Raw genomic sequence first — 15,240 nt, forward strand, 5'->3', positions numbered from 1 at the left:
ATAAAGGGATGAGGTTTGCAAACTAAAAATCGGATTACAACAAGGGAATGGCCCTGTAGAAGAGAGCAGACGCCAGACAGGTTGCGTTAACGTTAAAAGGTTGCATTGCAATAATTTATATTTGACAAGACTTTTAAGATTTTTTATAATTCGATTGGCAAATCGCCTTGACTCTTTTCTTCAAATTGAATTAGATCCTCTCATCTCTGGATCAAATCGATGTAATATTAATCCTCATTTCAATTAAATTAATCTCTAAAATTATTTGTTTGTAGAGCGCATATACTTGACCATTATTCCTCTGCAATCCAAAAATGATAGAGATCCACGATCTGCAAGAATATCTTGTGAGTGTAAAGCTATTCCTGGCATGGGCAAGGCGAACGATGATAACCCAGGCCACATACCATAAGTTCTCCAGAAGAAAGGTTCAACGAGCTATCGCTATTGAGTGACAGTTATAGACATTGATTGCGAAAAGAATTGGAATCAATCCGCCACCGGCCAAAGAACCACGACTCCACGAATGTGATATGGTTGGCTGAAATGCAAATGTTCGGATTCCCAAATTTCTTTCACTTGAACCGTATTCCCTCCCCCAAACACAGAATTGCACAAAGCTTTGAAATACGGAAAGCAGATAAGTTTTGTGTATGGTGTATGTGGGTGTGTTTTTTTATTGTTCTCTATAACAACGATTCGATTAAAAGGGAGTTCTGCGGGTGCAACGGTTCCGGCACACTTCCAGCACGCGGAATAACGCTTCTTCTACCTTCTGCCATTTGCATCTTCATTCACGTGTAGGTCGAGTAAGGATAAGGGAGGGCCAGGATAAAGGATGATGGCAGGATGGGGAAAACACTTATTGCACGTATCGTCTTCAAAACGTCTTCTTCAGACACTAACACTTGACCCATCATCTTCCCTATTCGTTCCCTAGTGCAGTTATTTTTTTTTTACAAAGAATGATTGACATTTTGGTACGTTTCCGCCTCTCCACCCGACAGGGCTGCCGAATTTGGTTCGGTTTTCGGTATGGCCACAACTTGCTGGCCACATTTATTGAGTCGATGCTTTCGTGTTGTTTCGCAATGCTTGTTTTATTCGCTTTCGATGTTTCGCGGGGGTTCGCTCGCTCGCTCGCTCGCTATGTCACTTCACCATGAGTGTAAACTCAATAGCCAATAAGCAGTTGAAAATGAAATTGCTTTAATAAACGGTAATAATAAATACACTAACGTTATCTAATAAATAAACATTCTAATAGCGGCGAACAAGGTCGAAGGGGGTTTGGTGGTTGGGTTGGGTTGGGGTAGGTTTAAGCATGAATTTTCCTAAAATCTGTGTTCGCTGTGATGATCTTGCAGCGAGGGCAAGATTTGGACGAATCCTGATCGTGGAGGGAAACAGAAAAGAAGAATAATGTTGATATAAACGTATCCTAGGTGCTAGAAATAAGAAATGTCATCAGACGGTGTGCAGTTGCTTACCGATTCTGTCACCCAGCACTCTTCGCACAGATAGTGTCCGCAGATTTTCGATATGATTAATGTTTTACATTTTTCCTGGAGAGCAGAAGAAGAGATGCCAGATAGGAAAAAACGTTCGACAGCAACAGGAGTAGCAGCAATGAATAAAAGTCAAAGTCTAACCTTACATATGAAACACTTGTAGTGCGGTGATCCCTCCAGTTCCCGTATCCGGGCCTTAAGCTCTTCAAGTACCTGCGCCTTCGAGGACGGTTCCGCTGATTCGGACGTGCTGACGTACGAGTCAGAGTTGGGCGTCGTGCCAGCCGTACGCGATGCCATCGAATCGGTGACCGAATCAATCTCGACCGACGAGGTTGCCTCTTCCGTGCTGCACAATAAGGGAAACGTCAGGACTTCCACCGAGGTCACCGACAGTGCTCTAGTCGCACCTACCTGTTCTTGTCTTCCCTCGGTGATGACTGCGTACCGCCATGGCCATTCGCAATCGACGCCACCGTCGCTCCATGGCCGTTCAGCTGAGTCAAATGGCTCGGTCGTGGCGCTGGCGCTGGCGCTGGTCGCTTCACGCACGCTTCCTCATCGTCGGTATTATCGACAATCACTTCCTCATCGTTATCCGTCACCATGTCCTGACTGTGATCGCCATGCTCCGGATCGTAATCCACGTCGATCCGTTGATCACTGCTGGTCGGTGTGACGCGCGTGATCGTGTGATCGGCCCCCGTGATCGGTGGCACTCCCGCCGGTGGTGGACCCGCTACCGAGGCTCCCTCGAATCCCGACAACAACCTTGGCTTCAATCCGGTCGCCCAAGGGCGCGGATCTTCCATCGTGGGCTTGCAACCGAGCGGCATACCCAGGCGACCCTTGGCGACCCGATCCCAGTGCGGTACGATTGAGCTCAGGGAACTGATGGCACTCTCCTCCAGTGGATGCTTGCCGGAGTTCAGCGTATCCGGTTTGATGATGGTGTTGTTGTTGTTGTTATTGTTGCTGGTATTGTTGGTGTGATGGTGGAGCATTGGGCCACCACCCCCCGTCGCCACACTGGTATGGTGGATCACGTTCGAGGACATGTTGATCGCACCGTTTGACGTTTCATCGCCGTAACTTTCCACGTCAACGGTTTCATCCTCGTCCTGGGGTGACGCGTGCCCCGAAGATGGTGGATGGGATGATGGTGGCGGTTGTGGAGGACCACCGGACGCTGCCGACTGGCCAGCCGACTGTTGCTGATGGTGATGATGATGGTGCGGATGGTGATGGTGGTGATGTCCCGGGTGCATCTGGTGGCCCGCTGGTGACTGTTGCTGTTGCTGCTGCGCCTGCTGCGCCTGCTGCGATTGTTGCGCCTGCTGATGTTGATGCTGATGCTGTTGCTTGAGAGCAGGGTAAAGGATAGTGAAGGTCTACGTGAGCTGTGGTTAGGATTTACTATGATTTCTGCCGTTTCTCCTGTCAAACTTTGTAATGGTTACTACGATCAAAAGCTCCAGATCGCCCGGAAATTGTGACATTTCACAGATGCCTGGACGGGAATACTTTTACGACACTCCAGAGGTCAACATACCTTTCGGACGCACTCCTCGATGTGTTGCGCAATCTCCTCCTGGGTCCGCTGCAACCGTCCATGGCACACCGGGCACGATTGGCAGTTGATGTTGGTCAGCTGCAACCCGAATCCATCCTCACCGTCAAACTTCCGCTTCCGTAGCTTCCCGCGCAGCCGATCCTGACGTTTGTTGCGAATATTCTTGAACGTCTGTCATGGAGTGGGGGGAAGTGGGAAATTATCACACCAATCACCTCATGGTCTGTGAGTGTGCAGCACCACAACGTACCTCCCAGCGGCTCGTTCGGCCCTGCAGGTTGTTCTGGACCGTGTGCATGTCGACGCTGAGCGTTCGCCGCAGCTCGATCCGCTCGGCGTGCGACGTCATCTTGGTGAGCCGCGTCAGCTCCGCGGAGAAGTGGGTCTCCAGGTCACTTGGTGAGAGCTGCACGCCACAGACCGGACACCCGTTCGGTGGCGGTGTACCGATGAACGATTTCTTCGGTGGCCCAATACCTGTGTTCGGTGACACGGAATGGATGAGATGCCGTTAGATGATGCACTGGATTGATAAATTGAATCATTTTTCGATCCCGAGTCCGCAGTATTGCAATTTGTCGCTTCCTTCGCTTCCGGTTTGAATGTTGCGCCCGAATGCGCCCGCTGATGCACCAGGCACCGGGTTACCGAGGCCAGAAGAAATGGCAATCCCCTTCGTAACTGCATCGTAATGAAGTTTAACGTCTAAACGACATTTCCCCAGGGCTCCAGCAGCAGCACTTTAGTGCCAGAAGACGCTGTCTGCCGTCGCATCTGTCGGCTCTGCCAGTCGTGCGGTTAATGTTGCAGAAAATGGGAAAATGAGAATTTTTTCCTAAACAGCTGCCGGCCAAAACGGTGTCATGCTGATTCGGCTTCCGCGTCTGCCAACAGCACGTTGGTGGAAAGTTTGTGTTAAAAACGACGCCTCGAGGGTGTCGAATGTCGGCTGTCGAGACACTTTCTAGTCCGTACACGTGCCGGTTCCATTTGGGGAAAGTAGTACGGCAAACTTATGTAGTGGTTAAAGTGGTTTTCCAAATTGCGACATATTATGATTTCCTCTTTCCTCGGCCGCTCGTTACAAGGATCCGTTGCGTACCGTGGACAAGACATACGATCCTTCTCGAAGGGAAGGATTCAAGGATGCCACGGGACGTGTTTGCTGCCGGGTAATTTGTGGTCGGTTTCGGACACCAGAGGATACAGGGTCTAATTGTAGTGGTCCCCACAGGAGACGCCACAGTTGTGATGATCCGTTTCTAAAGTCAATCTACCGTCTATGCTACTGCTGAGCAAATGGTTTAGGTTCTAATGTTGGCCTACACCCTTTCCGTGGTACACGGAAGCATTTCTCATTAGCATTGGTGACAGCCGCAGAAGTAGCAGACAGTTGAACAGAAACTCACCAGGATTCGGACTGACTGACCGACTGGCTGATGGAATTAGTTTTTGAGTCCAGGGTGTCCGGCGTCCAGGTGGAATGTGACTGTGACCACAGAAAACATGTCGCCACCACACTGGCGACTGGCGCACGGTGCGGAGACAACCCGTCGCGAGGCGTCTGTGGTTGGTCTGCAGGAAGCTAGGAAGTGACCTGTGTCGAGTGTTTATGATTTTTTGATTCCATTCCACGTGGATAACCGTGCATTACAGCTGTGTCCGTCGTGTGGTTCAGCATTATGCGGGAATGGGATGACACTTCCGGTGGCAGGGCCAAGGGACGTGAGGATGACTGGGTGGCGCGATGGAATGGTTGATTGAGTTCGTTCACCACCAATCGCGGGGTGATGGTGATGGTTACAAATTAAAAAGAGATTATTAACTTTTAATTGAAATCTCTGGTCAGTCAGTCGACATGAGGCCGGAATTGCGTGTGCGGTGTCGAGTGATGTGACGCCGTAATGCACACATTCGTCCCTTCCAGCGTGACTACTTCATGCATTCTGGACTTGAATATTGTGCCAGAATGTTGTGTATAAATCAAGCTGAAGTTGCTGTTAGTTTGCTTAGTTGATGGTTTGTGTTGAGAAGTCACAAAATGTTGCTTTTAATCTTTTGAACTAGCTCACCACCTGGAACCAACACCCGGAGCAAGACAATCGGATTACGGATCAGCGAGCGCTGTAACAGACGGAATTGCTCATCCGTCCACCCATTCTGTGTGTTGCCACTTAATGAAATTCTCTTTTAGCAGCTTTGTTTTTCCATTTTCGGCTAATTTCCGGGCGCCTGTTTGCCATCTAATGCGTGGCCACCCTTCAAAGAGATTGAAAAAATCGGTTCCGTTTTTTTTTGCTCAATCTCTTGGAAGTTGTTCCATCATCGCGCCGGATCTCGGACATCCCGTGACAGCCCGTGACACCCAATTTGGGTGCCACTTGTGCAGCAAGAGAACGAGAGAAAGCACCAAAAAAAAAAAGGATATTAAAATGGCAACCAAGCGTCGCGACCTCGGCGACACTTTCGTCTGATCTTTGGCTTGCAGAGCAGTCGTCGGATGCCACACCGGTCTTGGAGAGGATTTTGTGGATGCTTTTTTCTTCTTCTCTCCAGTTTCTTGAGGACGCAATCCTTGTGGTGCACCCTTCGCTGCAGGATTGCGCCGATTTCGTACCCCGTGGCATCATCTTGTCTCTGGATCCGGATCTCTTTTTAGCAATTTTTCCTCCCCAGCTCCCCAGGGTCATCCACATTGCACCGTAAAGTGGACACACTTCACTCGCTTCTCGCTGGTTTTGCGATGGTTTTGGAAATTGAATAAAAGTTACACTTTGCGTAGCGGCGTTAAATGGGATTTTGTCATCGTTTTGCGCACCGTCATCGGTCACCTAGGGCCTTCGCTTCGCCACACTCCGCTTCATGATTCGTCGGAGCACGAAATGACCGTCTCCAATGACCATAGGCGATACCGTAAAGAGATGAAGAAAAGGACGAGAGAGAAAAAAAACTTTCGGTACTTTCTGAGGGAAATTGTGCGTGCAAAATGCTCTATTTCTTCTCCCTAAGATAAAAAAGGGGTTTCAGGGAGAAAGTAATAAAGCCTTGCTACGGTCCGGTTCATCTTTCTGGCCGGAAACATTCGAGAACAGCCCGGAAGTTCCAAAAAGGGGTGCCAACAGTTAGACAGGACCAGTGCGAAGTGCGAAAAGCCCTGAGGTACGCCACTAAACAACGCGCTAAATGAGATGTGATGAATACAGTAAAATGTGGTCCCGGGCACCTCAACCCAGGTGTCTGACACTTGCCACACCGAGAGAGAGAGAGAGTGGCGCAGAAGATTAATGCAATCACATTTGTAATCGCAACTCACTTCTACCGCTGGACTGCACTCAATCGATCGGAGCAGCTGCCAAGCGCACTATGGTAGTTACTTTACACCCCAAGTGGTTTGGGGACCATTTGGATTTGTTTGCGATAGAGAGCCGGAGCCGGATTACTGGAACTGTAGTTAGACAACTGCTTTTCAACAACAACGTAACACTCATTCGCTCGTTCTCGCTTCCTTTTTCCCTCGTTCGAACCAGCTTCCCGGCTTCCAGTGTTCCGTGGACCATGATTCTAAAACTAAACATAACCTTCCCTCGTCGAGAGTCGGGCAGGGATGTGGTAACAGCTGTTACCAGATCACCGTCCATCCAGACCACCACCATTGGCTGTACCGCTTGACTTGTCCATATTATCGGGATCACCAACATCGTCACCATCGTGCTGGGGACGGTACGCACGTCCCAATCCCAGTACCGGTCCCGGCCTGGTAATTAGAACATAACTTTTTTTTTGCTCGCTGCGTTCGGTTCCTTCGCTCCTTATGTTAATAAATGTGACTTGCACTGTTTGCGGTACAGATTTGCTGCAAATGCCAATGCCGATTGGGCCGAATGAGCGGCCTGGTTCTGAGCTCCGACCGGGGTTCCGACTTTTGAAGAATAATTGCCGCCAATAAATTAGCGGAGATTATTACCAGCAGTAATTTATTTATTTACGCTCCGTATTTATCGTATTATGATAGTGTGCTGTAGGTTGCACAGTTGTTGCTGCTGCCAGTGCCATGAGTTAAAGGGCTGGTACACGTAAAGATTTCATTCCCGGTGTAGTTTTTGCTCGCTCGAGCAACTATCAGAAACCGGGAGCACCGATCAATCGATCGATTGAACGAAGGAATGCTTCTGGCATATGGGAAGCAGAGGACAGGAGCGTCGACACGGGGCTAATAATTGCGCGCTCCGCACAGCTGGCTACCGTCTATAAATGGAGGAGCTGAGGTTGTCACCGGTCTCAATTAACACACACTGCCAGCCAGCCAGCCTTCGAGCAATCGTTTCATTTTCAACCAGCTACGATGAATGGCCCCGTTTCGGCATCGGATCCGATTCCGATGCCGAACCTCGATCGAGCGATCCAATAATCGTTAATACACAGCAACCACCCAATCCCAAACGGGGGGGGGGGGGGGGGGGCATTGGGACGGCCGTCGGGTCCTAAAGGTCCAAAAAAGGGAACTTCAAGAGCGCCCTTTTTCGAAGCGAAACTCATAAGCGAGATAATAGCGGGCGAGCTCCGGTTGAGTGTTTTCTGTTGTGGTCTCCACGCAGATCCAATTAGGCAGCGTGCCGATAAATCAACTCGTACGCACGGAATGGGAGCAAAAATGATACGCGAGGCCACCGCCGCTGTCACTCCGACGATGACGCTGCTTGACGACGACTCCAGCGAGGTGCGACGTGTATCACAAATCACTCCGCTACGGCCCAGTGTGCGTGTCCTTGACTGGGCTGGGCGATGGTGGAAATGGTTGGTTGCTTTATTGAATTAGCTTCCGTTGCGGTGCTTTCTCTCCTTCGGTCTCTCAGAGCAGGTCCTGAATGTCATCTGTCATGAAATGTCCTTTCTTTTAATTGTCACCAAATTGAGTTTGATCAGACGCATCATTTCCGGGATTTTCCGGGACTCCGCACCAATTGTGACATGCGGATCGAATTGATTTGGTTTTAATGAAATGTCTGTTGGAGGAAAACATAATCTCCAAACCAGATTAACAGGCTACTACAATTCGTGCGCAGTTTGTTGTGAAATTAAGGATAATTCTGTAATGGATGCTGCGATGGAGCACACCATTCTCCAGTCCCTTCAACTGACACATCTTATCCAGCGCTTACTTTGATGCCCCGGACATGCCATTCCCGGCAGTGGCTTGCTGTGATCTGTCACAACTCGCAAAACTCAAACACCGCTGGACGTTTATTTTGTAGAACAAGAAAATGCTCCTCAACGCTAGGGCCTAGTGCAGTGGTGCAGTGCTAGTAGTCACTGCCGGTGTGCGGTGGTACGTCAAGGGGACAAGTCAATCGATCGGCATTCCTGAACCGTGCGGACCTAACAACTTCATTCGATGGCTGCCGATGCTGGCGCAGAGCCAATGTATCATAACTCAGAGCCTCAGATGGTGGCCTTTCGATCGACAACTTACGACATCGCGCATCGCACTCGGTGTGCACGCTCGGTTCGGTTCCGTAATTACCAACCAACGGGGTCTGGATGCGATGCGGACAAATCAATCGAATAGCTTGCGATGGCGAAGCTTCAAAGGTATCGACTCCGTTCGACATTCCATCGAGCCCTTCTCGTCTCTTGCGTCTCTTGCGTGTGAAGGATGTGCAATAATGTGCAATGAAGCCAACGGTCAACAGTAGCAGCAAGAAATGAAACAAACAATAAATGAAAGAGCAAAAATGTGCCGCACACGCACCGGCCGGCCGCGTCACGTCCGAAAGGTGCCGGGAGGTGCCGGTTGACATTTGCCACAGCCGAGGCAGCCCCCGGGGTGGGGACACCGGTGGTGGTTCCGTTCTGTGTCGTGTGTGCACACGAGGTGAAGCTGTACAAACCACGGAACAACACCGTTCGTTCGTTCGTCCGTTTGTTTTTTTTGCATTCTTTTGCGAGTGAGTTTTCTGAGGAGCAAATACGGTGAACGCTGGTTGACATTCCGACAGTATTGCGTCCAGCGTGTGGCCACAGCAGGCACACAGAGCGAGAGAGGGAGAGAGTGAAGTGTGAAGTTCAACTACGAAACGATGAAAAAAGCGCACAACATAACACAACATAGATGACATCAACTCATCCTCCCCCCCGACGGTTGTTGGCGACACCACCAGTCCGGAGTCCGGTGCAACTAATGGAGGGACGTCACGTGAGGCCTCTACCGGCGGGAAGCGAGAGACACAAATAACAACGCTCATAATGATAACATATTTGGTTCACGTACGGACGAATTTTAAATTGTTATAAAATTTTTCCTACGTGACGTCCACGTGGCGTCGTCCACCGCGTCACAATGAGTTTTTCGCCGGTCGTCGCGCGTCATCGTCCCGGTCTGGCCGAATGATCAATTTAGAAACATCCTCTCGGACCGTTTTCCCGGTGGGGGACCCGTGGTTGCAGATGACCGGAACAGAACCACCATCCCGTCCCCCGCCTCGTTCCGAGTGGCTATGCAAAGCGGCCACTTAGTGCTGGAGTGATGGGGTGTGACGACCCCCATTGGATGTTCGAAAACGCATCAACTGATGATGACATTCAAAGCCGAGTTTGACCATCGATCATTGCGAAAGGGAGCTACCAAGCGAGTTCTGTTGGAAAAAGGTGGCGGAAATGTTGGAGGGTTAGAGTATAAATATTATGTTTCTGTTCCCGTTGGTCGAATGCATAAACAGCATACGCAGGACCACCCGGTGTGGCGATTTGATTATCGATTTTTGATTTTTAAATGTTAAGACTCGAGCTCGATGCGCGATTAATGCACACAAACCGAACGCACAATCGGTAATGGTGGCATAGGACTTATAGTTTGTTGCAGTTTTAGTTGAAAGTAACCGGCACCTTGCTGTGCCGGTGCATTAGCATCTTCAAATCGCCTTTTACAGGCATCACTCGATCGGATTCTAGGAACCGAAGAAGCAACCTCGACATTGCCATACTCGGACAGCCATCGATGTATCTTGCGACCGGAGCGACACAATCGTACACTGGAATGGGGTGAAAGATGGTGCTGGTGCCGGTGGTGGTGGTGGTGAGAAAAATTGCATTCAATTCAAATGCACCTCGACTCGACTGCATCCGCGTGTGTGACCGTGGACTGGCGGATGTGACTGGAGTAACCAGCGTTCAAGTCCACTCGTTGCCGTTGCCATCACGTGGCTTCTAGCAGCAGCAGCATCATCATTATCATCAGCATCATGATCGGTGATGCACCGACCACGTCGTCTGACGTTGACATCGTCGTGAGTCGCACCGTCGACTATAGTCGATAGCGTGCGTGGTACTCGCTACTCGATACTCGGCAAACCGTGACTACGCCACCAACTGCAAACTGCAACTGGGCGCAATCGTCGTGCAATCAGAACCACGACGATTGCAGTTTGCAAATTATCTATCCTCCATCCACCAGGTCCCCTAATCGACGCGCGGGGAGCGAGAGAGGAGTGACGGTGGGTGGAGGAACTTTGTCGGCATCGCAGACATAATCGATCATTTTTCCGGTGCCCGATTGCGGCGACTCGATGTCGCAGTGTGCCAGGAAACGTCCCCGGTGATCCGGGGAAGGTGAAAAGGGGAGTCCAGTCAGAGGGAGTGAGGATATGTTTAGATAATTTGGTTCTTTGTCAGCGCAGCAGAAGGTGGTGACGCGTAGTTGGTGTGCCCGACAGTCCGGTGGCCCCGTTGATGATGGGTGGCAATTAGGTCGTTGTCGGAGTCGGGCATCGGGAGTTGGCACCACGGTAGTTGGTGCAAACTTCGGACGGTATGGGCTCAATTATTGATGTTCGAAGTTGGCGCGTGCACTGGCGAGATACTGCTTTGCTGATATTTCTGATAGCTTATCACTAGCGAGTCCAAATAGAATTCTAGCTATGTTAGTGTAAAGGATTCAAATGCACTTGACTATCGAGTATTATGTGTCGTACTTGGTAATCAATTTTTAAGTGCTAGTTCCATAGTAAGATGAAGTAAACTTTCATTTGTCTTTTTCAATTAATTTTTCAATTAAATCAAATATTACAAAGTCATACTGTGGAGCACATTGAGATTAGCAAAAATAGTTGAAGAAGATGTAAACAGAAGTCGATTTGATGGATATAATTGATGCAGAAGTAATATGTAATTCTTTGAAAATAATGAATCTACGACAAAGATTACAATAATAGAAAAGAATTTAAGGGGGCTTCGGTAATTTCTGGACAACAAAAGGCCCATTTTTCCGTTTTTTTGTGACGCAACTATTCAACTTATTATTTTCAAGTGCATGGCATATAAAACTGCCACTTTTGAAGAATATTTGGTTTTATTTTGATGAAGATTTATGAAAACCTTTCTCCATGACATCAATTTTCTGAAGGTGAGTCTGCGAAAAGGTACTTTTTACGGTGCCCTTCGTAGCTGCGTGATGGGTTATCAGAAAAATACAAATCGATATTCTTTTGATAGATTATAAGTTTATTCTGGTAGCCCCGTTGATTTTTGTTTGAATTTCCCATTTTTCGATTTTTGCCAGTTTTTTAAAGTTGAAAAAGTGATGCTTTTTGTCATTTTGCCTGAAAACACGATTTTAAAGATTTGTTTAAAAAGAAGTATCAACCATTTTCATGAAATTTCGACGGAGCTACCTGACGGAGGCAAAAAGTGAACAGATTATGTGTTAAAAATTTGAAATCGATCGGTCCAGTAGTTTTTACGGTACGATGGTCACCGACTTTGAAAACGTTGGATTTGGGAAACGCTTTTCAAAAATGTTAAAAACATGTGTGAAATATAAAACCCTTTAGGCATTCGATTTCCTTTTTTCAATCGTTGATGTAGTCAAATTTTGTGAACAAATTAAACGAGTTTTGATTGACTTTTAAGTTGTCTTGCAGTTAAAAATATGGTACTATAGTAATTCATGTTACTTAATCACAAGTTAATTGCAAAACGGCTAAACAGAATACAAAACCAACATGTTTTAATATTCTCGAATGCGATTTGGCAAAGCATTACAGGAATACGTTGATATTCTCTGGCTTATGATGATATCCAAGAATGAAGGATCTTTCTGTGGTCGCAAATACTCTAAACGAATTAGAGAACAAACCTCCATCCTTCTCCGCTTCTGATTTTCCCTAATAAATTTGCGGTAAAATAAGCGTTCTACCATCACGTCTAGTTCCCTTGGAAAATCGTTATCCCGGGGAGGTGCTACGTGTCATCGGTTTAGCGCCTTCTTATCCCGCTCAATCGCTCAAACTCCGCGTCCTCCGAAGGATTGCCGTGGGTTTACTTCGCCGCTTAACACGCAAAACCCACAGTCACCCTCGCACCCAGAAATTGGCCCAGTCCTCTCGGGAGGAATGAACGACCGATTACAATAAAAAAAAGAGAACACAACAAAACCCTCACTCTCTGACACCCCCTCCCGCGGAAGGGCCGGTTAGTCAATGATAAATACCAGATTATATTATTTTTCTAAAATATTACAAATTGTTTGTTGCGACCCAGATGTGCCAAGAAAGACTACTGCCCTCGCACCTCGCAGCACCTCAGTCATCTCTCTCTCTCTCTTCCTCGGAGTGCCCATCAACGAGACAAATGATGTGGCACCTCTCCTCCCCCTTTTATCTCCAGTCCGTTCTTCCCTCTCTTCAGTGCTGTGCTTTATATGATTCCGCCTGTCGACGCGGCGGAATCGTCGCTCACCGGAGGTACCGGGAGTAAAAAGGGAAACCGTTTGCGTCACGGTCCGGCCCGTGAGGGGAAACACCGGGCACAAGGAATACAAAACGGCCAAACAGCAGCCGTGCGGTCCTCCAGATTTGCTTCCCTTTGCGAATACCGAACCGGAGCGGAGCTCTCCTGGCAGTTCAGCTCGGCAGAAGACTTCTATTGAAAAGTTGAGAAGTTCGCTGCCAGTTTGGCCTTTTATTTGCGGGTTTTTTCCTCCGTTTTCCTCCTCCTCGTTTTTCGTTACTTCTTCCAACGGCTTCTACTCCCGTTATTGTTGCTGTTTCTGTGGAGTTCTGTTCCAATGAAAGGCATTCGTATAGGAGATAGAGAGCGAGAGGGAGAGAGAGGGGTCCGGAAAACGGTGTTGTTGACTTTTTTATTGCTATCTTGTCCTGCGCCGCCTGTCCTGGGGTTCTTCTTCCCTTCCGTTCCCCTCTTCCTCCTCCGTTGATGTTGGATTGTTGTTGGTTTTAAGGATTACCGACAACAGATAAATCGCCCGACAAAAAGAAGTGAGTGAGCCGCCCCGTTCCAGTTCCAGTGGCGATGTAGGAATTAAAATGGAATAACCTCTCCACTGCTTCTGGTTGGCAGGATCGTTATCACCTTCACTCTGACACCAGGCGCTGGGCACCGGCTCCGGGATCAGTTCTGGTTGATGGATTCGATAAATTAAAATAATTTTCCGAGGTTTTCGCAGCAGATTACCTAATACCGTTTTTGACGGTAGGCCCTCCTAATTGTTTGGCAGGCAGATGTCACCGGAATATTGCGCTGATTGTGCGCACTCATCCACCGTGAAATGGTGTGGCTGTTCTCCCAGTTTCCTCTGCTGTTACTGCTGCTGCTTGTGGCTTAACCTATGGCTAATGTACTACCAGCACCCTCGGGTTGGTTAAGAGTGTCGAAAGTGTTAAGCAAAGTTAACTGGCTGCAGTGATTGCAGTGATGGCTCGAGTTGCGCCTGACTGCACGGACTGACTTGATTCGATTTGCATTAAAGCATAAGCGTTCCCGGTCTCGGTTTATGGCCATAAATGTGTGAATGTAGCCCCGTTAAGTAGCAGGAACCGGGTTGTTGTTGATGATGGACACCCGTTCGGTAGTCGTCATCTTTCCCGTTGGCCGTTTTGGTCGCCGGACTGACAGGCTCCGGAATTGGATGCAACACCACACAACACTTCACACTTCGCTGCCAGTTCGATCCTTCTTTTTCGCACCGCCGCACCGCGTCAACAGTGGAGGGGAAAGCTGGGGTTGGAATGCTTGAAGTTGATTAAATTTGAAGATTTTAATCAGGCCATCCGCGGAACGCGCTTCTCCCAGACCGGGCCCGATGTTACCGGGGAGAACTCGATCGAATTTCTTGAGGCTGTCATTAGGAGATTAACTACCGAGCGAACTGCTGGAGCCCGGGGATTTTTTTTTTGGTGAGCCTCGCGCTGTGCCTCCGTGTGGAACGTTCCGGATTGCGCTGTTGATAGGTCTCTCTTGTGATCGGTTTCGGTTTTGAGTTCGGTGCCGACAGGGATTAACCGCCGGCACTCGTCACCACCGTCATAATCGGTTGTCTGCTTCTGGTTCTTCGCGCGTTCCAACCAACTCGACCTGGCAACCGGCTGTTAACAGCTGTTGAGCAGTTGGCCTTTTGCGCTTTCGTAGCGTGCGTTAGCAAATGAGTTTCGATGATCTTAAGATAACGTGGTCACGTGGTGTTGTAGGAGCGAAAAGCGAAACATAATAAATAAATGCTTTCGAATCAAACGTTGACAAACTGATGGCATGTTAAGTCGGTGACAATTTGAAGATTTGTTGCCGGCTTGATAAGGAAACTAACTCTTAGTTGTTCGATTTGAAACTAAATTTTTATAACAGTACTTCAATTTAAGGCTCATATTGGTTTCTTATTATTATTGTAAACATAATTCTCCACAATTATATAATTTTTAAACTGTACACATACTCTGCGAGGTGTTTTCAAGGATTCATCATAGCTTTCAGGATGCAAAAAGGGGGTTTCAATGGTGATTTGTATGCGCCACAACAGTAGGAATGCACCAAAGTATAAAGTATACATAACGCTCCTAGAGCGAAATGAGATATAATTTTCAAAAAATCCTGTTGTTTTAATTTAGTTTGCATTCTAAAGTAACCAAAACTGTAATGTCGATTAGCTCTATCTGCGTATTCTAGCTTATTCAGCATAAAATGAGATTGTAAACAGTTGGAGGACTCTTTCAAGTGTTTTGAATTTAACAAATTTTAATTAAATCAATTTTGACTTTGAAAACTAAGAATTTAAATTGCTCATATAGCTTATGCTGTATTGCTCATACAGCTCATGATCAGCCACCAATTAATATCAAGTTTCTTTTTTTATTTTTCTGTTTATTAAAA

The 15,240-nt window shown here is 47.9% G+C and overlaps 1 protein-coding gene across 5 annotated transcripts in view; it reads right to left on the bottom strand.

Moving 5' to 3' along the window:
- Positions 1-652: 652 nt before the first annotated feature.
- LOC126575095 (protein Teyrha-meyrha-like) overlaps positions 653-15,240 on the bottom strand; it is a 23,377-nt gene continuing 8,789 nt past the window's right edge. For 3 of the 5 annotated variants that reach the window (XM_050235636.1, XM_050235638.1, XM_050235635.1), the window contains 6 exons: positions 3,335-3,561; positions 3,064-3,255; positions 1,926-2,872; positions 1,653-1,860; positions 1,491-1,565; positions 653-1,390 (listed from right to left, as the gene is read on the bottom strand). In XM_050235636.1, coding sequence (XP_050091593.1) covers positions 1,319-1,390; positions 1,491-1,565; positions 1,653-1,860; positions 1,926-2,872; positions 3,064-3,255; positions 3,335-3,561 — 1,721 coding nt within the window. In that variant the 3' untranslated portion in view covers positions 653-1,318. The remainder of the gene's footprint in view (positions 1,391-1,490; positions 1,566-1,652; positions 1,861-1,925; positions 2,873-3,063; positions 3,256-3,334; positions 3,562-15,240) is intronic. The other 2 variants (XM_050235637.1, XR_007608247.1) reach the window with 2 other exon arrangements.

Source organism: Anopheles aquasalis, chromosome 3 (assembly GCF_943734665.1).
Source record: "Anopheles aquasalis chromosome 3, idAnoAquaMG_Q_19, whole genome shotgun sequence".
Lineage (NCBI taxonomy): Eukaryota > Metazoa > Arthropoda > Insecta > Diptera > Culicidae > Anopheles > Anopheles aquasalis.